This window comes from Arachis hypogaea, chromosome 14 (assembly GCF_003086295.3).
Source record: "Arachis hypogaea cultivar Tifrunner chromosome 14, arahy.Tifrunner.gnm2.J5K5, whole genome shotgun sequence".
NCBI classification, from domain to species: domain Eukaryota; kingdom Viridiplantae; phylum Streptophyta; class Magnoliopsida; order Fabales; family Fabaceae; genus Arachis; species Arachis hypogaea.
In genome coordinates, this window is record NC_092049.1 from 119,954,503 (window position 1) to 119,979,564 (window position 25,062).

General features: G+C 41.9%; 1 protein-coding gene across 1 annotated transcript; it reads right to left on the reverse strand.

Annotated features, from left to right (window-relative positions):
* Positions 1 to 8,003: 8,003 nt before the first annotated feature.
* On the reverse strand, positions 8,004 to 16,696 carry LOC112743859 (phospholipid-transporting ATPase 1). Its single transcript, XM_025793237.3, has 10 exons — positions 16,281 to 16,696; positions 15,976 to 16,115; positions 14,056 to 15,813; positions 12,243 to 12,588; positions 11,273 to 12,056; positions 11,033 to 11,156; positions 10,655 to 10,874; positions 9,896 to 10,354; positions 9,482 to 9,796; positions 8,004 to 8,350 (listed from the first exon to the last, which is right to left on the reverse strand). The coding sequence occupies exons 3-9, from the start codon at positions 15,524 to 15,526 to the stop codon at positions 9,598 to 9,600; spliced, it is 3,603 nt and encodes a 1,200-aa protein (XP_025649022.1). The 5' UTR covers positions 15,527 to 15,813; positions 15,976 to 16,115; positions 16,281 to 16,696; the 3' UTR covers positions 8,004 to 8,350; positions 9,482 to 9,597.
* Between the last annotated feature and the right edge of the window lie 8,366 nt (positions 16,697 to 25,062).

Here is a 25,062-nt window from a genome sequence, read left to right on the forward strand (position 1 = left end):
TCTTGATGTATAGCATGAGGACATGCTTTGGTTTAAGTGTAGGAGAATTGATAAATCAATATTTTACGATAATTTTTTACTTGAAAAGAGTAGAATTTATCAACTTATCTTGTATTTATTCATTTAAAATGTATACTCTTGTGAATTTCTTTCTAATTGTGCTTAATTGTTAAAAATATATTTTTTATACTTTAAATTGCCAAATTTAATTCACTTTTATCGTATTCGATACCTTGATATGCTTATTTGAGTGATTTAAGGTTTAGAAAGCAACGATAACTTGAAAAGATGGAGAAAAAAACATGCAAAGTGGAGAATTTATGAAGAAATAAAGTTTGGCAAAACTCCAAGTTGTGCATACGCAAATACCATGCGTACGCATCACTTCAGGTTCGTGCATATACGGCATGCATGCGTACACATGAGTTGCAACACGTGACTCACTTAAAAGAACACATGGCGCGCGATTTTAACCCATTTTGGGCCCAATCTAACTCATTTATGAAGCATTTGAAGCATGGATCAAGAGGGATCAACCAAGTAGTCATAGTTTAGGTTTTTATCATGTTTTAGTTAAAATTCTAGAGAGAGAAGCTCCAACTTCTCTTTAGAATTCTAGGATTCTTAGTTTAATTTCTCTCTAGTTTTAGGTTTTGATATTGTTTTAGTTTAGTTTTTTTTTATATATTTTTTGTTCTAACATCTTAATTTACTTACTTTTTATTATTAGTTTCTTGTTTTTTCTATTTTTAATTTATGAACACTTGTTGAATTTCATTTTTCTTTAATGCAATTTAATATTTTTCATATTTATTGATGTTCATTTGAGTTATTATTGTTGCTTTCTTGTCTTGGTTAGTTGTAGATTTTATTATTTTTGCAATTTATGATGCTTTACTTTTATGCCTTCTAAGTGTTCGATAAAATGTCTTCCTTAGTTTTCAAGTAGAATCCTGCATTCTTGGCTTGAGATTGAGAACTTAGATGATCTTGAGTCATTGATGTCCGATATTGATTGGTGATTTAGGGTTGTTAGTTAATTTTATTTCCACTAAGGCTATCCTTTCACTAAGTCTAATTAGTGAGTTAGTTAGAATTTGTGGATTAAAATTAATTATGCCTATTTGACTTTTTCCAATGTTTAGGATTTGACTAAGTGTAATTAACTCTTCATAATTGTCATATTTGTAGTCAGGGATAAGAATAGTGATCCTTGACTCTCAACCCTTAACAAAATCTTTTTAACATTTGAATTTTCTTTCCTTTACCTTAATTGTTTTTAGTTTAATTTCTCTTATCATTTATATATTGTTGTTCTTCAATTTTTTATTATTTAAATTCTTGTTCTTTGCTATCAAAATTTCGATCTCTCATAACTAATGATACGCACATCTAACTATAATTTCATAGAAGAATGTCCCGTGATTTAAAACTCTTGATATTTAATTTGAATTGTCACAATCTATTAAATTTTAATAGAGTTATTTATAAAATTATACTTATAACGAATTCAAATTTTAATTTGTATATTTCTAAATCGGTATCTCGCCTCTATAGTGGTCTTTTTATGCATGCATATCATTTTCACTTGAACGAGGGCAATAACTCCAACTTTATATTGTATTATTATTCAATAGGTGCATATATATGTACCATATATGATTATTGATTTTTGGCATGTTGTCACTAAATTAAAATTTGTTCCATGCTGTTTTGAATTTTCATGCATGGCAAGCACTAAGAAGTTTCCAAAGTGCTCATTAAATTTATAAGAGGAGTATTAGGGATCAACAAGTTTTGTAATTTGTAGTTATTAATTAGTTATTATTAATATTTTTAATAGTGTAAAATTATAATGGTGCAGAATTACTCATTTTTTTTTACTTATTAGGTGCTAGCTAAATTTTAATAAAACTGTTGGCTCCCTAAACTTTCTCAATTCACAACATGGCATCCAAAGCCCAATAAATGTTACAACTCACATTCACTTCATCAATGAAGTCTCAAATACTATGCTGACTCCTGTTGCACCATTTGTATTATGTATATTTGGTTAACAACTAAAAATATGTCTGAATTATTTTGCTGATTAAAATGGCAAATAATTTTCTATCGGACAAGTGAGATTTTAATATTAGCAAGTGAGTCACATCATACTTTTTCGCTAATAGAACAAGTCTCTTATCATAGTTAAGATATTTTTATCATATTTTTATATTATTTAAAAATATTGTTGTCGAGAATAAAATGTGAATATATACGCCAAAATTATTCGAATGTATTTTCAGTGGTTTATCCATGTCATTATACATCATTTATGATCAAATTCAAAGCATTAGAATAGGGAATTACAAAAGAAAGCAATATTTCAATCTGAACTAGATGATGTTTTGTTCCTTGGAAGATTGAATTAATATCAATTAACTGACATCATTCTATCAATTAGCCTTCCCTAAGAAAACATGGATGGATAAATAAATAAATGAATGAATAATGTGGCTAATCCTAAGTTCAGTTTTTGGGTTAGCCACATAAATATCGTCAACTCTACCTCAAGGGCCTTTAATATCCAACAAACTTTTCCATAATGAATGCTATGTATAACTTGGTATTATTTTTAATAATTGTCAAACTAGATGAGTTACCCTACTAAAATATAATTAATTCCATACCCATTAGTAATTTGTCCCACAGATTAACCACTTGCATTAAATTATAATTGTTAACCATTTTTATGTAATAGAAGTTAATTATAACCATCTATACAATAGAATGATATGTACTAGTATAATACAATATACATTGAATGTCAAACTAGATGAGATACCTCCTAAATATAATTAATCACAATAATAGTTTATCCCTTAGATCAACCACTTGAATAAAATTATACAATTAATAATCAGTTCCGCAATAACATAACTAATAACCATTTAACAAATCTAATTTACCACCAAATCATGTGGAGTAAGCATTGACTTTTTGAAAGGGTTATCTGTTGGTTACTTGGTTACAGTAAACTAAGGAAAGCAAGTTACTAAGTATTTAGAGCAATTTCAATGGTAAAAGAATTTGGAGTTTCATTAACTGTGTCATAAAAGATAAAGATCTACTGTTGAAGTAAACAAAAAGAGAGTTCTTTTAAAGTTATAGAAACCCTGCTGAGGGATTCGTTTTCTTCCAATTTAACTAATAATATATAGACATTTGTTTATTAAATTAAAAAAAATAAATAATATTTTATTAATAAAATTAATATTTTATATACATATATAAGGTGACCTTTACATGTATTAACTTTATATATATTATACTTTACGTATATAATTAATTATTTAATATAATTATTTAAATATTTAAATAATTATATTAAATAATTAAATCATATTTAATTTATTAATAATTATAATAATTAATTATATCTCTATTTAATTAATTAAATTTGTTTACATAAAAAATAATTTTAATTTTTTACACATTATAAAATAATTTTTTAGTGAATTATTTATTTTTATGGGTAAAAAACTATAATAAGCCAATGCCAGGCCGAAATTACGTAAATAAGCCAAAACCAAAATCGTTTCAGTAATGAGCCAAACCACATATTTATATAATTCGAACCATAGTGGTTCAAACTCTATTCATTAATAATTCGAACCAATGTAGTTCGAATTACATAGAGGAGCTGGTTCAAGTAAATCGAACAAGGTTGGTTCGATTTAGCAATGCTAGTAATTCGAACCAAGCTGGTTCGAATTATAGAGAGAGAAGGCTGCATCATATAATTCGAACCAGACTGGTTCGAATTATAGAGAGAGAGGCTGCATCAAGTAATTCGAACTAAGCTGGTTCGAATTACACAAACCCTAATTCGAACCAGGCTGGTTCGATTTAGTGGTAGACAGAGCAGTATATATATGGTTGTAAACGTGAGTTGCTCTCATTAGAGGGTGTAAGATGGCTAGTGAGGAGAGTTTTGTTGTTTTGGTTCACCACAGAGGATCCATTAAGAGGAAAACTCGTTCCGGTGTGAAGTTCACAGATAAGGATCCTCTCTGTATTGTCGTGAACCCAACGACGAGCTATGATGACCTTGTTAGATCTGTGCTGATGAAACTTGGTCTGGAAGGTGCGAAGCGGGTTAAGAAGTTTTTCTATCGCATTCCATTCACGGTCTTGCAGGATACCGTGAAGTATGATTGTTTCACGATTGGTAGTGATGAGGACCTGCAAGTCATGTTTCTTTGTCGGAGGCAGTTTCCGGAGGTGAGGACACCAGAATTGTTGGCAAAGCTGGTTGATGTGGTATCCAGCTCAGGGGGTTCGAACCGGAATACCACCACTGTAGCCACGGCAGCCGGTTCCAGTTCCAGGCCTGCCGTTGCTTCTTCGTCCGTCCCTGTGTACGAGCCAGCGGTCCAACCTGTCGCCTCCCCGTCTTTTGCTGTTGATCTCAATGACGGAGTAGGCGACGTGGTAGGATCAGTTGATATTCTGCCGAACGCTTTACAGGGCGTTCCACCGGTTGGCGTCGGAGACGGATTGTTGGGTGATGTAGAGGAGGACGACGTCGAGCCGGATATGATTGAGGATGACAGCGACGACGAGGTTGGAGCGACTGAGCCTGCATTGGCGGTCGGTGATTCTAGTTCTGGCACACAGCAGTATCCACCACATTTTTCCTCTTTGGACCTGGATGCCATGAGGCAAGAGGGTGTTTCAGGGCACTCTGTTGGATTCGGAGCTAGAGATGCGGAAGGGACTGCTGGTCTGACAGAGTTCCAGGTTGGTCAGCAATTTCAGGATAAAGATGAGGCCCTGTTAAGTGTGAAGACTTACAGCATCCGGCGAGGGGTACAGTACAAGGTAGTGGAGTCTGATCATCGCCGTTATGTGGGCAAGTGTTCTGAGTTTGGGAATGGGTGCACATGGTTGATTCGACTGAGTCTGCGGCAGCGCAAGGGCATTTGGGAGGTCAAACGGTACAATGGACCTCACACTTGTCTTGCGACCTCCATCTCGAGTGACCACAGGAGCTTGGATTATCATGTGATTTCGGCGTTCATTATGCCAATGGTTAGGGCTGATGCATCCGTCAGCATCAAGGTGCTCCTAACTGCCACGGCAGCACACTTCGGGTTTAGGCCGACTTACAGGAGGGTCTGGATGGCGAAGCAGAAGGCTATTGCCCTCATATACGGTGACTGGGATGAGTCATACAACGAGCTCCCCAGGTGGGTGTTGGGAGTCCAGTTGACGATGCCCGGTACTGTTGCAATCCTACGGACGAGCCCCGTTCGAGTTAGTGGACAAGTAGACGAGTCTCAAGCTTTTTTCCACAGACTTTTCTGGACGTTTCCACCTCTCATCGAGGCATTTCGCCATTGCAAGTCCCTAGTTAGCATTGACGGCACCCATCTGTATGGGAAGTACGGGGGTACTTTGCTCATCGCGATTGCACAGGACGGGAACTCCAACATTCTACCTGTTGCATTCGCACTAGTAGAAGGTGAGAACGCAGAGTCTTGGTCATTCTTTCTCTCCCACCTTCGACAGCACGTGACACCGCAGCCAGGTCTTCTAGTTATATCGGACAGGCATAACGGCATCAAGGCTGGACGCCCACCCTGGATGTATATATGGAACTCTGATAGGCAGCCGCTCACGTAATGCCCGTCCACTGGCAAACCCAACTGGTATGCCACGTCCTGGAGTGTGATCGTGCACTCTCCGAACGGCATATGAAACGTGTGCGTTTTCGGACGCCATCGCTCGACGAATGCACTGGCAAGGGCCTCGTCTAACCGGAACCATCTATCGTTCAGCCTTGCAAGATGGTATAGACCGGCCATCTGCAAGTACGGAACGTATCTGTCATCCAGTCGCATGCCCTGCTGCCGCCGCATGCTCCTGATGCATCGCTGAGGCTGCGCATGAAATGCACCGCATTGTTAGAACCAGCTTAATAACCAACGACAAACATAACCAACACGATAAATCATCAACAAAACATTATACTAAATAAAACCGCATAAAAATACACGAACAAGAACCACATGCAAAATAAACCATAGACCGCACAACTAAACCGGTAACATAAAACAACTTAAGTAGAACCACTAACATAAAACAGCTTAACCAAAACCGTTAATATAAAACAGCTAGCATAAAACAACTAACACAAACCACTAACATAAAACAACTAACAGAAACCACTTACATAAAACAACTAACATAAACCACCAACATAAGAAACCAACATAAACCACTAACTAAAAAGAGCTAACATAAAACAACTAAAACAAACCGCTAACATAAACCACTAACATAAACCACCAACATAAACCACCAACATTAACCACTAACATAAACCACTAACATAAACCACCTACATAAACCACCATCTAACTCGCATGCAAAACCACTAAGTCACATATACCGCTACCACGAAGATTTTTCTGTACTAACCTCCTCGTTGATGACCCCGGCTATATGAGCAACTCCGTCCAAGCGATATAACCGTGCCGGATCGTCCCCCATCAGCAGAGTATTCCGTTCAGGTCTTCGTCGTAGAGAATCTGGGTCGTTTTCTCTGGGATTTGGTGGGGTAGGGGAAGGGAAGAATAGTTCGAATGAGGCTGATTCGAACTCCTTATATAGCCGAATCACTAGTAATTCGAACCAGCTCGGTTCGAATTATTAAGGAGCCACGAGAAGTGTAATTCGAACCAGGTTGGTTCGAATTACATGGTTTGCTAGAATAGGCATAATTCGAACTAGCCTTGTTCGAATTATGTGGAGCTTGAGTTCAAACCACCTTGGTTCGAATTACCTTCAACTTTTTCTTCTCCTAATTCGAACCATGTTGGTTCGATTTACTAAGGAATATAGTTCGAACCAGGCTGGTTCGAATTACATAAAAATAGGCCTTGGCTCATTGCTGAAACGAATTTGCTTTTGGCTTATTTACGTAATGCGAAACTACCCTTGGCTTATTACGGTTTTTTACCCTATTTTTATTTATGAAATTTGAAATGCTAACCACATTACAAAATTAGCTGTTACAAAATTAGTCGTTATTATGTTACCGTTATTATTAATAAATTAATATTTTGTTATTCTATATATACTACTTACATACACTTCTATTCTCACACTTTCTCCTACTCTTTTTCATCTTCTTTCAAAGTTTATGAAATCAAAGTTCTACTGCTATTATTTTTTGTTCGACAAAATGGATCCAAATCAATTCAACTCTTTTTCAATTACTTACAAAACTTTTCTCAAACTCCAAATACCCAACAAACCAACTCAACTCTTTTTTCAATTACTTACAAAACTTTTCTCAAACTCCAAATACCCAACAATCTGAAACCTCAAACTCTCAAATTCCAAATCAAAAGTTCACACTACCAAATACATTTTCAAATTCAAATTCACAAAATCTTCCTAATTTCAATTTTCAAGCTCCTTATAATAATCAATTTCCTATGTTCCAACCACAAAATCAAAATTCACAATCACGACATTTTCCATTTTCATCCATATTTAACCCTTCAATCAGAAATGTTACTCCAACATCCTTGCTCTTTTCAACTCAATTCAGTGCATCGAGACATAGCTCATCTGATGTTGGTGGCTCTTCTAACCCATCCCCTCAAACTCCGATACAATCTAGTCCAAATTCGCAATATTCAGATTTCACCAACCCTCGTGGATTAGATATTATCAGCCTCAATAAAGATGACATTGAAAATCGTAGGCAAAATAGTATTCAACATTAGCAATGAAAAGAGAATGAGATGTTGATCAGTGCATAGTTGAATGTTTCAACCGACCTTATATTTTGATACCGACCTAAAGTTAGCTCCTTCTAATGGAGAAGAGAAAAATACTTTGAATTCTTATTTATTGTTTATAACGCAAAAGTTGATGTGGAATTACTTTTTATGATAGGTAAGCCATAAATATAGACTGAAATGAATTCTCTATTGGAGATGGTCTTATGTGAAATTACTTTTTTCTTTTCTTTCCATTAAAGCTTGATATTTTTTTACAGAACTATTGTACAGTTGATTACACTCTAATTTATCTCTCTACCACAAACATTCCCCTCTATAGAGACAAGTGGAAAACACCATATATGGGCACATGCCCCACCATTAAAAATTCCACACCCCCCATATCAAATTACTAGATAAAAATCTGAGACTGAGTTTCTTCCTGGATTGGAGGCTTGGCATGGCTTTGATCCGTAACTTGTTATGCGCTTCCCTGCGAAATCCTTGGCTACTACGTAAGGATGCCGAGCATTTGTCTCGCGTTAATGCAATCTTCTTTTGCAACGAATCTGGGGGTGACCAATAGATTAGTACCAAGGGCAATTCAAATCTAATGCATTGAAAGAATAAATCATTCATTACACTGCATCCACTTACATAAGAGTGAAAATAAGAAACGAAAATAAAATACGAGATCTTATAGATCACTTTTTCCTCGAAAAACTCTTAAAACAGGAAATAATTTGACGAACCAAACAGGCCCCAAGACATCAAGGTATTGGCAAATGAGTCCAAATACTAAACTGCCAAGTGAACTACTTTCAAGCTCTGCCAAGTATCTATAGAAAACTGGACAACAAATCCAGCATGGATTCATTGTTAACAAATTTTAACCAAGATCTCATAATCCAGTGAAAAATAAATTGAATGACAAATTTAAATAAAACACTGAAGGAAGCTAACAAACGAGGGAACACAAGTAGTATGTTAGGACCCTTGGCTAGTTACTCGAATCTTTAGTTAGATCGTTACTGACTTTTTTTTTTTTTTTTTTTTGGACAGTAAAATTTCATTGATAAAAAACTTAAGGCCTAGCCTTTTACATAGATTTATCCTTACAAAGCACTGTTCTATATTAAACCAATAGTTTTAAACAATGAAAAACTAACTATACAGCATTAAATCACTTCAGATTATGTAGAGCATTCTGCTTCACGCTACTAGCTGGCACTCTGATCTGTTCTTTTTTTTTTTTTTTTGTCGGATGGATTGGACAGCCTCCAATCCTAAACATCACCCACTCACACACACTACACTACATGGGTTCTTTTTTCCACCAGTGGGATTTGACCCCGGATGTGGTTGTTTGGGAGGCATATAAGATGCCACTTAAACCAAGCCTCCAAAGTAGTATCTTTTCTGATTTCTCCCAACAAATCCATAAAGACATATCTGATGCTATTGATATAAGCACAAGGACCATACTATCTCTAAATCCTAAAACCTGCTATGGAAGGTGTGTCATATTACCCTCAATAAATCTGACTGCTTCACTCATGAGTCACTACATTTTCTGGTGACAATCTAGAATTTAAGTTATCCTTGGTCTTGGGTGTAACCAAACTATATTTTAAAGGAAATATCATTCAAAAACACCTATAATAATAATAGAGGGGGGAAGAGAGAAATCGCATGCTTACCAGATCACCTATACAACCAACTGCCATCAGAATGCATTGTGATGACAAATGCAAGGGAAGCCATTTTAGTTAGGATTTCCTTAGTTTCTGTCAGCAACACAAGACACTAACACCGGTTAACTGGAAACTTGTTGCCTCGACTGCACATGATTATGTCGTTTTCTCAGTAGCTCAGCTTCTCTGGCTATCTGGATATCTGAAGGCCAAAAGATTTGGCAAACAACTTTGCAAGTAAAGCGAGGGAGCAGCGCTACGATAATTATAAGCAAAATGGTTATCCAATATGTAGGGGACACTGCCAGACGATAAATAGTCCTGCATTAATTTAGAGACATGTTACCTACTACTTATTATGTCAAATGGTATTGATTCGCTATAACAAAATTCTCATAGGAAGAAGCATATGTAACTAACCAGTAATTGGGAAAGACAGGTATTGAATCCAAGACTATCATGCAACCATATGTAATGATTATTGATCCCCATACAGCAGCATGAGTAATTAATACCCAACGATTGATGTCCATGGCCAGGTGTACATTCACAAGAATAACAACCGCAATTGTCCACAAACTGCCCATGCTCCATATATCAATCGCACTATCCTTGTATGTGAACAAAGGAGTGTAGAAGAGAACAAGGCTCTGCCATACTGTGTCAATCATTGTGATCCAGAATAAGTGCAAATTGTATGCCTCTTGCCTGTGACCAGCAGTGTACAGCTTCGGATACTTCAAGAGTGTCCTATGGCTCAAGTCTTTGTCCAGAATACCAACAAAAATGGTAGGTACAGATGTGTATATCACAGAATAGAATACACTACTCCAATCTGTCAACGCAGATGTTGTAGAAAAAGCAGTGCATAATATATACCTACAGACAAGGAAGATAAAAGATCAGAATGTATAAAATTTCATGCAATCTGCAAGTACGATTAAAATACAACATCCAAAATATGGAGGGAAAAAAAGGCTTTTGACAGTAGTCATAGCTATTGTATGCAGAAATAATAAAAATCGAAATGTTGCTAGTTTAACTTCATGTCCAGATGCTTAGAGATCCGAAAAGTTAAAAAGAAAGAACACCATCCACAAACAAAAGAGGAACTCAATTTGTAATTTCCCCAAATAAAAATAAATAATAAAGAAAGAAAGAAAGAAACACTAAACATACCAGAATAACATCAATACAAAGACAGCATTGCGGTAAAAGTTGTACAGAATTAAGTAAGCCACACGCTGATAATTCCAGTGCCCATGAACCAGGAGTAATTTTTTCAAGAACTGAAATTGCCCCATTGCAAAATCTGATGCCATCACCGCTTGGCGCCCTTCCTGCCCACATATTCCAACACCAACATCTGCCATTTGGATCATCGACACATCATTGGCCCCTGTCAAAAGCATTTAATAAGAGAATAGGCATCATAAGTTTGTATCAATTGCATCTTGCTTCAAAAGTACATAATCTGGCTAGACTAGCAGAAGTTAATGATCCATAGAAAAAACGATAATACATAGGACAATTTCATATTGTTACAAAAGAACTTACCATCACCAATTGCCAGTGTCATATCATCTGTGCGGCTCTTTATCAAAGCAACAATTCCAGCTTTCTGCAAAGGAGCAACACGACAGCACAAGACAACCCTACAGGAAGTTGCCAGGTCGAAAAGCTGTTGTCAAAAAAACAAAAGAAACAGTAAATATTACCCTGAAATTTTGTTTAACAAACCCAATCAAAAACATCAGTGTGATATTCTAAACAAATACTGAGGAAGGATACACTTGCCTCTGACTCTAATTCCTTCTCCAAAATATAAACCAAACTGTTCCCATCAATTATGAGTGCCAATGGAGCAGTAGTTCCTTCTTCCTGTCCTGGATTCCACTTAGGCAAACTCAATGACTTCGAACCATTGGGAATATCAAGATCACCAAGTCCAGCATTGGATTTTTGTTTCCGATTCTGATTACTTGAAGACCTCACGCCATATTTAGCTTTAGCATCACCCAAAAGATTACGACAATCAGCCTCTGAAGTGCCATTTATAATAATCTGTTGCATATCTGCAGTGAGAAGTTTGCAAGAGAGACCAATTGAAATTGCTGTCTCCTGCTTATCACCAGTAAGAACCCAGACCTTGATTCCAGCTTGCCGCAGGGACTCAATGGCTTCTGGTACACCCTCTTGCAGCTTGTCCTCAATTCCCGTTGCTCCAAGTAGCTTTAAGTTGCATTCTATAAACGCTGCTGTTTGACGTAGTTTAGCAGCTCTTTCATGCAAAGAAGTGCTTGCCTCTTCATACATGCTTTGCCACTCTTCAAGTTCAGCATCTGAAAGATCTCTAGATGCAACTACAAGAGTGCGCAGACCTAGTGAAGAATATTCATTCAGATGACTCTGAGTTACATCTCGTATGGTATTGTGGCTCTCACTGTCATTTGCTAAAATGCTAAACATTGTAGTATCAGCACCTTTGACTAACACCTTTACAACGTTGTTGGGAAAACGAATAACAACAGACATCCTCTTGCGCACACTATCAAACTCGTGTAGGCCCAATACGTCCAATCTATAAAGCAGAGAGAAAATGAAGTTACCGAATAAGCTAAATATGGGTCACACACAAAGTACAAACTTGAAGTTACTGAACTAGATTATCCAATGTACCGAATAAATTTTTGCTAATAAAGCATATCAGCATTCTATATAAAGTAAATAACGTTTAACCCCTTGCAATAAGGAAGTAGCTATCTACCTGAGCTTCTCACCATTGACGTCGATGACAATGTGTCCGGATGTTCGCTCAAAAAGAGTATATCCATATGCAGAAGCAGCAGAGACTAGAGCTTGTTCATCAGGGGATTCTCCCTGGTACTCAATACCTTCCATATCTTCATCTGATTCACTTGTTCCAGGACTGGAAAATGTACCACCAGTAGGAATAGGGATCACAGTATTGCAAGCTGCCAATGTAAGAAAAAACTCATGCGCAGCAATTCTGTCATCTCCATGTGATTCACTCTGCAACACTGTCAGCAGTTCAGAATCAACTCTGATTTCAGATTTGAGCTTCCATCTCCGTCTAGGAATAACAGGGGCAGCTGAAAATAGGAAAAAAGTCTTGTGATATATTGGCACTGGAAAATTTGTTAATGCATCATAAACTTATAATGATTTCTGACGGGAACAGAGTAGCTGAAATCTTCTTACTTAGATAAAGAACATAACTGAATTATTAAGTTCATAGTAGAAAAATGATCAAAGAGCATAGAAATCTAATCAAATGATACACACAAGAAATTGTAGAGGGTAAAGGAAAACAACAGCTGACTCAGAGAGTATGTTTGGAATAGTAAGAATTAGAATTCTTTCAACAATTAGAATTCTTTTCTTTGATTTGGAACATCATAATGCATAAATTCCAATCCTAGTGAGAATTCTAAATCTCACATTCAACCCAAATACAATCCACATTTAGAAATCCAATATGTTGATATTTGCAATTAAAACTGAAATATCAAAAATAACCCTGCTACAATTTAATATTCCAAGTAAACCCTTTATTTTAAGTCTCAACCATTAACCCTTTCTCCCTTCAAAGTGACCTTCTGTCGCCTTAGCCATCTTCATCGTCAATGTCGTCGCCATCCTCATCATCACTGGCATCACAACCCACTATTTGCCCCTCAATGTTGTGATCGACCCAGAAATCACAATCAGTGTTTCCAAGAGAAGATGAATGAACAATTGAGAAAAGAAGCAAGAACTTATATGTGGGTCTTAAGTTGGGGTGTCAATGTTTTGGCTGTGATTCAATATTAGGTTACCATGATTTTGTTCTGTATGTTCCATCTCCATTTGGGTATAATATGTTATCAATTACTCCACAAATAATTTGTGTGTGTGTGTGTGTGTGTGTGTGTCTGTGAGAGAGAGAGAGAGAGAGAGAGAGAGAGAGAGAGAGAGAATGGGAGAATAACTTAATTTCTCGAAACATAAAAAGGAAAAGTTTGCTGGAAGTGGGTGGGGGTACTGGAAGTGTGGGGAAAAAAGCTTTCGTGGCAAAGGCAAAGGCAAAGAAGACAACATATTAAAAGGAACTGAGGGTTACATATTTTAAGAGGGTAAATATTGAGGATAAGATAGTAATGTTAAATATATTCTAAACATTCACTTTCAATTCAATTCTTTTTATTCCAAATTTAAGAATTGGTGTGAGGATTCTCAAGAATTCAATTCAATTCTATCTCATTATAGTTTCAAAACACCCTCATATAGTAAGCTCTTCCCCTAACAATAAGTATGGGAGCCTCATGTTCTCACAAAACTCTGTTTACAACCACCAATTATCACTTGTGAAGCAAAACAACCATTATCATAAACCAAGGCAGTAATTCATTTCTGACACTTAGAAAACAAAAACTAATCACAATCTCAGGAACATAAATGTTAGCCTTTCAGTAACAAGGACGTCAAACAACATTAGCATGATAAGAGATGATCCCACAGCACAACCTAATTAAAGTGTCTGATCTTAAATAATGATCTCAAGAAGAGAGACTGAATACCTGTATCATCAGCCACGACCAACGAGTTCCCGTAATTCTTCCCATATACACTAGCTCTCTGGAATTCCATTTTGTTTTCGGTTAGTGTTCCTGTCTTGTCTGAAAATACATAGCGTATTTGACCCAAATCTTCATTTATATTTAATGACCTACACTGAAACCTTGATCCAGAGTTAGCATCATACATATCCCCATCTTCAATCATGAAGTATGACTGGCCCAAACGAACCAATTCCATCGTGATGTAAAGAGATATTGGTATCATTATCTGAAACACTATAATGGAACTCAAGAAGGAGAAAAATGCCTCCATTGGTATCCCATAATACTTGTATCTCTTTCTATTATCTGGCCCATTGTTGAAGTATCGTTTTCTGTAGTAAGGCAAGGTATCAAGCTGGCTGTTGTGCCGCACCAGCCAAAGACACATCCCAATGGCCACAACTAAACACATGATGAAAAGAAAAATCGACAACCAAAGGGTTTCTCTGTTCATGTAACTTTCAAGTTTGCTTCTCTTAGAAGGAGAAGGTGTGCTGTTCATCATTGCTTTTGTGTCTTGTCCCGCATAAACCACAACACCAATGATCCAATCTGTGTTCTTCAGTTGGCAACCACGCAGAACAATGTTAGACTGGCTAAGCGAAAACTTAAGTCCGTTGAACTCCATGTTTGCCGTGAACTCATAAATATTCCGGTTAGGCTGCTCGCATCTGATAACCCCAGAAACACGACAAGCTTCCGAAGAAACTGCAGCAGTTGTTTCCTGCTTAGCATACCTAGTCTTCAAATTCGACTCTCCATCCAAATTCATTGTCTGAATATAGGCAAGCCCACTTTGATCACTTGTCCCCAGCAAGACCATGTCAGCTGGAATCGTCTCATCAGCAAAGATCTTAACAACCTCACCAGCTTGTATATTCTTCCACTTCTTCGGCCGGAAATCATCATGCTGAAGCACCAATGATTCCCGGTTGTTCTCATTGCGATCCGACCTGTGCCGCCGCCAGTCTTCATATCCATCCTTAATAGCCGTGACGCAGAGCACAAACAATAGCGGGAAGAGTGACACAGTCCTCCCAAATACGGCCAAGGGAGGAAGCTGATTGAGAGCCGCAATAGCAAGGAAATACAAATAAGCAACCCTATGAAACTGAATAAAAAGATTCTTAGGCAAGAAGGTAACAATTGTGTATTTACTAGTCCTGATCTCATTCCCCGGCAACTCACACTTATCATCAGTCCTCTTAGGATCATTAATATATATCAACCTAGCACTATCATCATGCAACAAAGCATCATCAAACTGCACGCTGCTCTTGTGCCTAACCCTCTGAGGCTTACTATAATTATTGTGATTACTACTCAACCTATTATCATGATGAACTACATGCTGTTGTGAAGAAGAACCTGAGATTTCAAAGGGCACACTAGTGCTACTACTATTGGTGGTGGCATCATGCAGTTCCATTGCACCCCACGATACCCCTCGCACCCTCTCCTTCGTGGAGCATTCCAAAGGGTGCGTGTGGTGTTTGTGGGGCAAATGGGACTCACCAAAGTTGAAATCTTTCTCTGTCACAAAAGTGAAATTGGTCTCAAGTGCTGAATGGAAGCTAGCTTCACTAGCTAAATCATAGTCTTTGTCTTCCGTCAGATCAAGACCTGTTTTATGATGAGATTCAGAAGCATCGTCAAACACAGAGGAAGCTATGGATCCTGATTTCTTCGGGCGGTGTTGAATCAGTGGAGGAAGATCTGAATCAGAGAGAAGTGGTTGATTAGAACTCATATAATGTACAAATCCTCCAACCACATTGGAAGAAGAAGAAGAAGAAGAAGAAGAAGAAGAAGAAGAAGAAGAAGAAGAAGAAGAAGAAGAAGAAGAAGAAGAAGAAGAAGAAGAAGAAGAAGAATCACGTTTTGTGCTGTTGTAGTTAGAACATGCCCATCATGGAATCAAACCAATGCTCATCAAAATCGAAACTTTAGTGAAACCCACGGGGCATTTCGCGATCTAGAAGAAGCTGAAACACAGCACCCAAAAAATCGAAGAAACCCTGTCGGAAAGGAAAGGGGAAAAAGTGTCAGTAGCTCGATTTCTAGAACTTTAACTGAATTGCAAGGATAATACTTAACCAAAAATCAATACTTCAATACTTCTTCACTAATTAAAGGAAGCATTATGAAAACAATAATAATAAACCCTAATTGAGAGGGTGTACCTGTGAAATTGAAGTGAGGAAAAGAAGGATCTCGAAGAAGAAGGAGATGATAGGATCTGGGATGTAGAGAGAGAAAAGAGAGCCTTTTTTTTGTAGTGGTCGTAGATGTGGGTAGCGTTGTGTTGTGTTGTGTGTTTCAGGTGAGTTTTAGGGTGAGAGAGAGATGAATCATGATGATTGAATTGATGGCATTGTTTGCATTGGGAGAGAGAGAGGCACGAAGAGCGAGAAAATCGGAAGGGGTGATGAGAAAATTGACAGTGGAGAGAGAAAGTGAAGAAGAGAGAGAAGGGAACGGTGAACCACCAAATGCTTCCTTTCTTACTTTGTTAGGACCACCACGCAGTCCCAACCCAACCCAATGGCCAATGCCTAGACACACACTACTACTACACTACACACACCACTTTCTTCTCTTTTTCTTTTTTGCTTAAATTTTATATATTTTTCCTACTTCCCGACGATGCTATCTACCTAAGTTATTTTAATAATTAAGTTCAATCAAATTAGTTAAATAATTTATTGATATAATAAAAATTAATTAAAAAAAAAGGCATAAAAAAATATGAATTAAACTTAATTATAAAAATAATTTGATATTTTTTTTTACTGTTAACAACAACAACAATAAATAACAATTTAAGACATAATTAAAAAAATTAAAAAAAGTCATGTGAAAAAAGAGACAGAACAAAATGAGAAGAGTTAGAAAGAGAAAAGAAAGACTATAACAAAGATGATGGAGATGGAATATGCGACAGAAATAATGATGTAAGAGAAAATGAAAAAAGTGGAAGACGAACATGACAATAGAGGAGTCGATGTATTAGAAGAAAAGGATAAAGAGGAAGACAAAGAAGATGGTGGGGTGAAAGAGGTGGTAGAGGTTAAGAAGAGGAAGATGACGACAAATGTGGAGGTAGAGGAGGCGATGCAGCAACAGATCTGAGGCAGATCCAGGAGCTATGAAGGTAGATGCAAAGAGCAAGCATTGAGGTGAACAAATCCAAATCTGATTTGCAGTATTTATCTGTATTCGATTTGAATCTTGATTCAATTCGCAGGTTTATCGGATCGGTTCTTATTTATATGCAGATGTTACGGCCTGGCCCAGAACCTCCACGGGCCGGGCCGACCCTAACACCACCCGATCCGGATAGACGCCCTGCAACCGACCCGGACACGCGTCCAGGACAGCTCATGTGCAGCTAGGGGACAACGTCCCTAGAAACATGGGCCTATTTTGGACGGGCCCACCTCTGACAGGTATATAAGGGGAAGACTTGCTCTTCCCCCAAGGTACGTCACGTATCACACTACCCTTTCCACCTGCACATTTACTGACAAGAGCGTCGGAGTGTCTTTGCAGGTGACACCCCCTCTTTTCCATACGAAGTACTCGGGACCTCGCGTATCGTTGACCGGCAGTCCACGACCTGACAAGCCCCTACCATCATCCCGGATCACAACCCGAACCGTCTGGTAACCGACCTACCGAACATTGGCGCCGTCTGTGGGGATCGTCCATGGACTTCGTGTTAGTCGAAACGGAGGCAAACCAAGAGGCCGTACCCGGAGGCGACGTCGCCGGGACGGGAACCCGACAACATCCGAGATCTCCCCCGAGGGACACGACCCAGGCACACGAGAGACGCCCCTTCGGGGGGACTGGCGACAACCACGCCAGAATAATGCAAGAAAGCACTGGGGAGAGAGGGCGCGCGAGAAGGCGTCATGACCCTGTCATTTACGCCAGGCGCGAAGGGCGGCGTACCACAAACCGTGGAGACGAAAATGCTCGTCGGGAGGGCGACGAGGGGAGAACGAATACTCAGGGAGCCGTGATAATAGGGGCCACCCCATTCCACCGCTCCATACTCGAGGTCCGGCTGTCAAAACATTTTGACAAGCCAACGGACATGAGGTATGACGGAACGCAGGACCCCCTAGAGCACCTAACGGCCTTCGAGGCTAGGATGAACTTAGAAGGAGTAGGAGATGAGGTAAGATGTCGCGCCTTCCCGGTCATCTTGGCGGGACCTGTAATACGGTGGTTCAATAACCTCCCGCAGGGCTCGGTGACCCAATTCTCCGACATCAGCCATGCCTTCCTGGCTCAGTTCACAACCAGGATCGCCAAAGCCAAGCACCCGATCAATTTGCTAGGGGTGACCCAGAGAGCCGGGGAACCGACCAGGAAATACTTGGATCGTTTCAACGACGAATGCTTGGAAATCGATGGTCTGACGGACTCGGTGGCGAGTTTGTGTTTGACGAACGGGCTCCTGAATGAGGACTTCAGGAAACACCTTACCACAAAGCCCGTCTGGACAATGCAGGAGATCCAGTGCGTGGCTAAGGAGTATATCAACGACGAGGAAGTAAGCCGAGTCGTGGCTGCCAATAAACGGCAGCCCGCCTACAACCAAACCAGGCACTACAAAGGCAGAGAAAAACCAAGGGAACACGCCAGGGACGGTGGCCCAAGTAAGGTGCCGAAGCCATTCCCCCGAATCGGGAAATTCACCAATTACACCCCCCTCGCGGCACCGATCACGGAAGTTTACCAACAGATAGCAGAGAAGGGGATACTGACGAAACCCCGACCTCTGAAGGGCAGGACGGGGGGAGACAAGAGCCTCTACTATGAATATCACAAGGGATACGGGCAAAAAACCCAAGACTGCTTCGACCTAAAAGACGCCCTGGAGCAGGCAATCAGGGACGGAAAACTTGCCGATTTCTCCCATCTTATCAGGGAGCCGAGGAGACGCAATCGGGATCGCAAAAGCGAAGACGGGTCCCGGGCGACAAGACGACGCCAAGAACCAGAGGGGGACGACCACGGTCTCACGGTGGTGAACGTAGTAACAGCGAGGAACTCCACCCCAAGGTCAAAATCGGCACAGAAAAAAGATGCCAAGGTCCTCGCGGTCTCCTCCTCGTCTGCTAGAAGTTCGCGGGGACTCCCATCCATCTCTTTCGGCCCTGAAGACCAATGGTTCGACGAGGCGCCGGAAAGTCCCCCCATGATCATCACGGCCAGGGTCGGAACCGGCCTTGTCAAGCGGATCCTGGTTGATACGGGGGCAGACTCGAACATCATGTTTCGAAATGTTTTTGACGCCCTGGGACTACGAGATGCCGATCTGGCGACCCACCAGCACGGTGTGGTAGGATTGGGAGACCACTTCATCAAGCCGGATGGAATCATCTCACTCCCGACCTCCGTGGGACAAGGGCGGAGGCGAAGGACGGTGATGGCCGATTTTGTAATCTTACGAGATTCCACAGCTTACAACATCATCTTGTGAAGAAAAACCATCAACGATCTGGGGGCAGCTATTAGTACGAAGCTGCTCGTGATGAAGTTTGTTGCTGATAACGGATCCGTAGGATCCATTAGAGGAGATTTGGAAACGGCGGTTGCCTGCGACCATGCCAGCCTCTCTCTCAGGAAAAAGTCCAAAGAAGCATCGGGGGTCTTCCTCGCCGACCTAGACGCCAGGATAGATGACAAGCCCAGACCCGAGCCGGAAGGGGATTTGGAAAAATTTAGGGTCGGTGATGGGGACGAGAAGTTCACGTTCATAAACAGAAACCTCCCCCATGAATTAAAGGAGCCGTTGATGGAGATGATCAGAGCCAATGCCGACCTCTTCGCTTGGACGCCAGCCGACATGCCAGGGATAGATCCCCAGCTCATGTCACACCACCTGGTCGTCAAACCGGAAGCCAAGCCAGTGGCCCAGAGGAAGAGAAAGATGTCATAGGAAAGGGCAGAGGAGGTGGCCAGGCAGGCGGCCAGCCTGCTTGAAGCAGGGTTTATCCGGGAACTGGACTACTCGACCTGGCTGTCGAACGTAGTTTTGGTGAGAAAACACAACGGGAGGTGGAGAATGTGTGTAGACTACTCTGACCTCAATAAGGCATGTCCTAAGGACTGCTATCCCCTGCCCAACATCGACGCACTCGTCGACGCAGCGGCGGGGTATCGGTATCTGAGCTTCATGGACGCCTACTCTGGGTACAACCAGATACCGATGCACCGACCCGACGAGGAAAAAACGGTGTTCATAACGCCAGGAGGGACCTATTGCTACAAAGTAATGCCATTTGGTTTGAAAAATGCTGGCGCCACGTACCAGAGATTGATGAACAAGATATTCAAGGAACTCATACGCAAGACAGTGGAAGTCTACGTGGACGACATCCTCGCAAAAACCACACTACCCGACGATCTCTTGAGCGACCTGGGAAGCGTATTCGCCTCCCTCCGGCAACACGGCATGAGGCTCAATCCGCTTAAATGTGCCTTTGCCATGGAAGCTGGTAAGTTCCTGGGGTTTATGATCACCCAAAGAGGAGTAGAGGCCAACCCTGAGAAGTGCCAAGCGATCCTCCAGATGAAGAGCCCGGGTTGCATCAAAGACGTCCAACGGCTGGCGGGAAGATTGACGGCGTTTTCCCATTTCCTCGGCGCATCGGCAGCAAAAGCCCTGCCCTTTTTTAATCTGATGAAAAAGGGGATAGCATTCGAATGGACCCCAGCCTGTGAGGAGGCATTCAACCACTTCAAGGAAATCCTAGCTACACCTCCGGTGCTCGGAAAGCCCAAGGCCGGAGAACCACTCTACCTCTACCTAGCTGTAACAGAGGAAGCACTTGCAGCAGTGCTCTTAAGAGAAGAGGGGAAAGCTCAGCAACCGATTTACTTCGTAAGCAGGACCCTGCAAGGATCAGAGCTGAGATATAGCAAATTAGAAAAACTGGCGCTGACACTCCTGACCTCCTCTCGAAGGTTAAGACAATACTTCTAAAGTCATCGTGTAGTCGTCAGAACGGATCAGGCGATTCGTCAAGTACTCCAAAAACCTGATTTAGCTGGAAGGATGATGACCTGGGCTATTGAGCTATCCCAATACGACCTGCACTACGAACCCCGGCACGCAATCAAGGCGCAGGCAATGGCAGATTTTTTTAGTAGAGGTAACGGGCGATCCTCCCGAAGAACCGGGCACACGGTGGAGACTCCACGTAGACGGGGCCTCCAACCAAACCTCTGGGGGAGCCAGAGTCATCTTAGAAAGCCCGACAGGAGTCATCTACGAGCAATCGACCAAGTTCGAGTTCCCTGTGTCGAACAATCAAGCAGAATATGAAGCCCTCTTAAGCGGACTAATACTAGCTCGGGAAGTTGGGGCATCAAAGGTCGAAGTATGTAGCGACTCACAGGTCGTCACCTCCCAAGTAAACGGAAACTACCAAGCCCGGGATCCTCTTCTGCAAAAATACCTGGAAAAAGTTAGAGAAATGACAAGTCAATTCCAAGAGGTCATAATCCAACACGTCCCAAGAGAAAGGAACACACGGGCAGACCTCCTGTCCAAACTAGCGAGCACGAAGCTAGGAGCGGGTAACCGATCTCTTATTCAAGGCATGGTGAAAGAGCCAACGGTCGCCCTCCACTTGATGGAGGCGAGCCCCTCCTGGCTGGACCCCATCACAAACTTCCTGGAGCTCGGCAAGCTACCTGACGACGAGAAGACAGCTAGAACATTGAGAAGGGAGGCAGCCAGATATGCAATCATACAAGGGCAATTATTCAGAAAGGGGCTCAGCCAACCCCTATTGAAATGCTTGCACCCCGACCAGACGGACTACGTACTTAGAGAAGTCCACGAGGGATGTTGCGGCCATCACATCGGGGGCAAGGCCCTAGCGAGGAAGCTCATCCGAGCTGGATATTACTGGCCGACAATGATGAAAGACTCCAGAGAATTTGTTAAAAAGTGCGTGAAGTGTCAACAAAACGCGAACTTCCACAAGGCGCCGGCCTCAGAGCTAAGCCTTTTAACGACCACAAGACCTTTCGCTCAATGGGGAGTTGACCTTTTAGGACCTTTCCCGGTTGGCCCAGGACAAGTCAAATATCTCGTAGTGGCCATCGATTACTACACCAAGTGGATAGAGGCTGAGCCACTGGCCAACATATCTTCCTCCAATTGCAGGAAGTTCATGTGGAGACAGGTGATAACCCGGTTAGGCATCCCGGAGGTCATCATCTCGGATAATGGGACACAATTTACTGACAAAAAGTTCACGGAGTTCCTCACCGGCCTAGGGGTAAAGCAGAAGTTTTCCTCAGTTGAACACCCCCAGACAAACGGACAAGTAGAGTCTGCGAACAAGGTCATCTTACTCGGCCTCAAGAAACGACTAGACAACAAGAAAGGCGCTTGGGTCGACGAGCTCGCTTTGGTCCTATGGTCCTACCGAACAACCGAGCAAAGCGCTACGGGGGAAACCCCTTTTCGCCGTGATACCCGTCGAAATCGGCGAACCGAGCCCGCGGCTACTGCTCACAGGTGTGGACGAAGCGGTAGAAAAGGACCTGGTGGAGGAGACGAGGGAGATGGCCCACTTGTCAGAAACGGCGTTGAAACAAAGAATAGCCCTGCACTACAACGCTAAAGTCCTCAGAAGGGATTTTGGGGAAAGAGACCTCGTTCTGCGACGCAACGACGTCGGTCTGCCGACCCCTGGAGAAGGAAAGCTGGCGGCAAATTGGGAAGGTCCCTACAGAATTAGAGAAGTGCTCGGTAAGGGTGCCTACAAGCTCGAGAGACTTGACGGCAAAGAAATCCCCAGAACATGGAATGCAGGTAATTTGAGAAGGTTCTACTCCTGACTCGGGCAAGCCGACCAGGGGGCCTAACGGACTCATGTATGCTCGCTCTGTTCACATGTTAATTTTTAGTACATTTTTAGCTATTTACTCTTATCGAATACTTGCCATATTAACAAGCTTGCCTAGCTGACGATTAATTCCCACTTGTCAAAATATTCTCCTACTTATCTGTTGCTTCCCAATACGCGCTTCACACGATTGCGTCCTGAAACGGCAGCCCGGGACTGATCACCCCGGGAGCCAGACAGACCATTGCCATAATTAATACGGCGACAACACGACCAAATCGGTCCAAATTGTTACCAACGTAAAAACGACAAAACGGGCACAAGCAATGAGCCCACCCCGAAAAGGCGGTAACAAAAATAATACGACGAGCAAGGCGAAAGATAGTAACGGCCACCCGGCCAAACGACCAACTAAACATAACCATCACGAAGTATTAAATTACAAAACATGCAACAAATGTTCAACAAATCTACGTCAAAATGTTCAAGTTATAAGAAATCACTTCCTAGGCATGTCAACAATCTTGCCGTCTTGGATCATTTTGAAGACCCCAATAGCCGATATGTCGAAGTCGGGAGCCACGATCTTCACTTGGGCTTTCAGAGCATCTTCAGTCATAGAAATCGCATTCTTCCCCTGCTCTTTGGTCGCTTTCAGCTTCTTCCTGAGCTCCTCGACCTCGGCTTTGGCGGCTTTAGCCAGTAAGACGGCTTGGTCACGCTCCTTCTCCAAGCCAGCCGCCCGACCTTGAACGGCGTTCAGCTGATTCTCCAAGGCCATCTCCCGTTCGGCTAAACGGGCCACCAACTCATCGGAAGCCTTCAACTTCTCCTCGACAGATGTCGTCTTTTCCTCGGATGCCTTGAGCTTCTCCCCCGTCTCGGACAATTGGCTCTGGAGCAGCTCAACCTGCACCTTGAAGTCATTGTTCGCCTTAACAGAGGACTCGAGTTTCCTCCGGAGAGCCTGCATTCCCGACAACTCGAACTCAGCCTTTCGAGCTATCACAGCTCCCCGGAGCAAAGTCCGGTACATCCATCTTGCTTGCTCGGCCAGGTCGGTGCCAAGAAAGTGCTCCTCCGTCCCGGGGATCAGCTGGGAATCAATGAACTTTGTGGCATCAAAGTTTCTCTCCATGATGGTGAGAGTCCCCTCCGGGCTGGCAGACGCCCTCCGCCTCTTAGGAGTATGAACGATCTCCACATCGTCATACTCTTGGTGAGAAGAGGATGAGTGCCCCCCAACGGCCGCCTCTTCGGGAATGGGGGAACCCTGCACCTCGACGGGCTTCTTCCCCGTCACAACGGTGTCCCAGGGAGAGGGCTCAGTATGGCTCTCTTTCTCCAAGGAAGGACCCTCCGACCTCCCGACATCTTCCTCCTCAGCCTTCTCTTCATCGCTTTCCTCGAAGAAGGTCTTCATCAGATTCTCAAGTCCCGTTACTGTAGCAGACATTTCCACTGCAGCAAGCAGACAAACACGTCAGTCGTTAGATAGGGTAAAGCAAAAGGCGACAAAAAACACAAACACAAAACAAAATGACTCACGGATATAGCTCCTGGCGGCCTCCCGTTCACCCATAAGGAGATGGGGATTCACGGGGTTCTTCTCAAAAAGGGCAAATAACACATCAGCTATTTTCTTATCTACAGGCGACATCCTTTTATATGTCACCTTAATAAAGGAGTTCGACCCTGCCCCAAAACTCCAATAGGTGGGGATGAGGCGCTCCCCCTCTAACGACAACCAAAAGGGGTGACGTCCCTTGACAGGGCGGACTTTGAAGAATTTATCTTTGAACCCATGGTAGGAGTCCTCGAACAGACCAAATATTCTCCTACCTTGGGCAGACCGGAAAGAGAGGAACCCCTTCCTCGCTTTCCCTTGTTTGGAGGGATTGGTAAGGTTGAAGAAGAAGAGGAAGACATCCACCGACACCGGCAACTCGAGATACTCGCAAACCATCTCGAAACAGTGGATAGAAGCCCAGCTGTTCGTATGGAGCTGTGACGGCGATACGGATATCCGACCAAGAAGCGCCATTTGGAAATCGGTGAACGGTATCCGAACGCCAACCTGAGT

Excerpts from the sequence above, each read along its gene's own strand:
- LOC112743859 (XM_025793237.3), bottom strand. The coding sequence starts at position 15,526 with ATGGAACTGCATGATGCCACCACCAATAGTAGTAGCACTAGTGTGCCC. Across the intron at positions 12,057-12,242 it reads GTCAATGGTGAGAAGCTCAG|ATTGGACGTATTGGGCCTAC; the intron begins GTAGATAGCTAC and ends TCTGCTTTATAG. Across the intron at positions 11,157-11,272 it reads AGAAGGAATTAGAGTCAGAG|CTTTTCGACCTGGCAACTTC; the intron begins GCAAGTGTATCC and ends TTTTGACAACAG.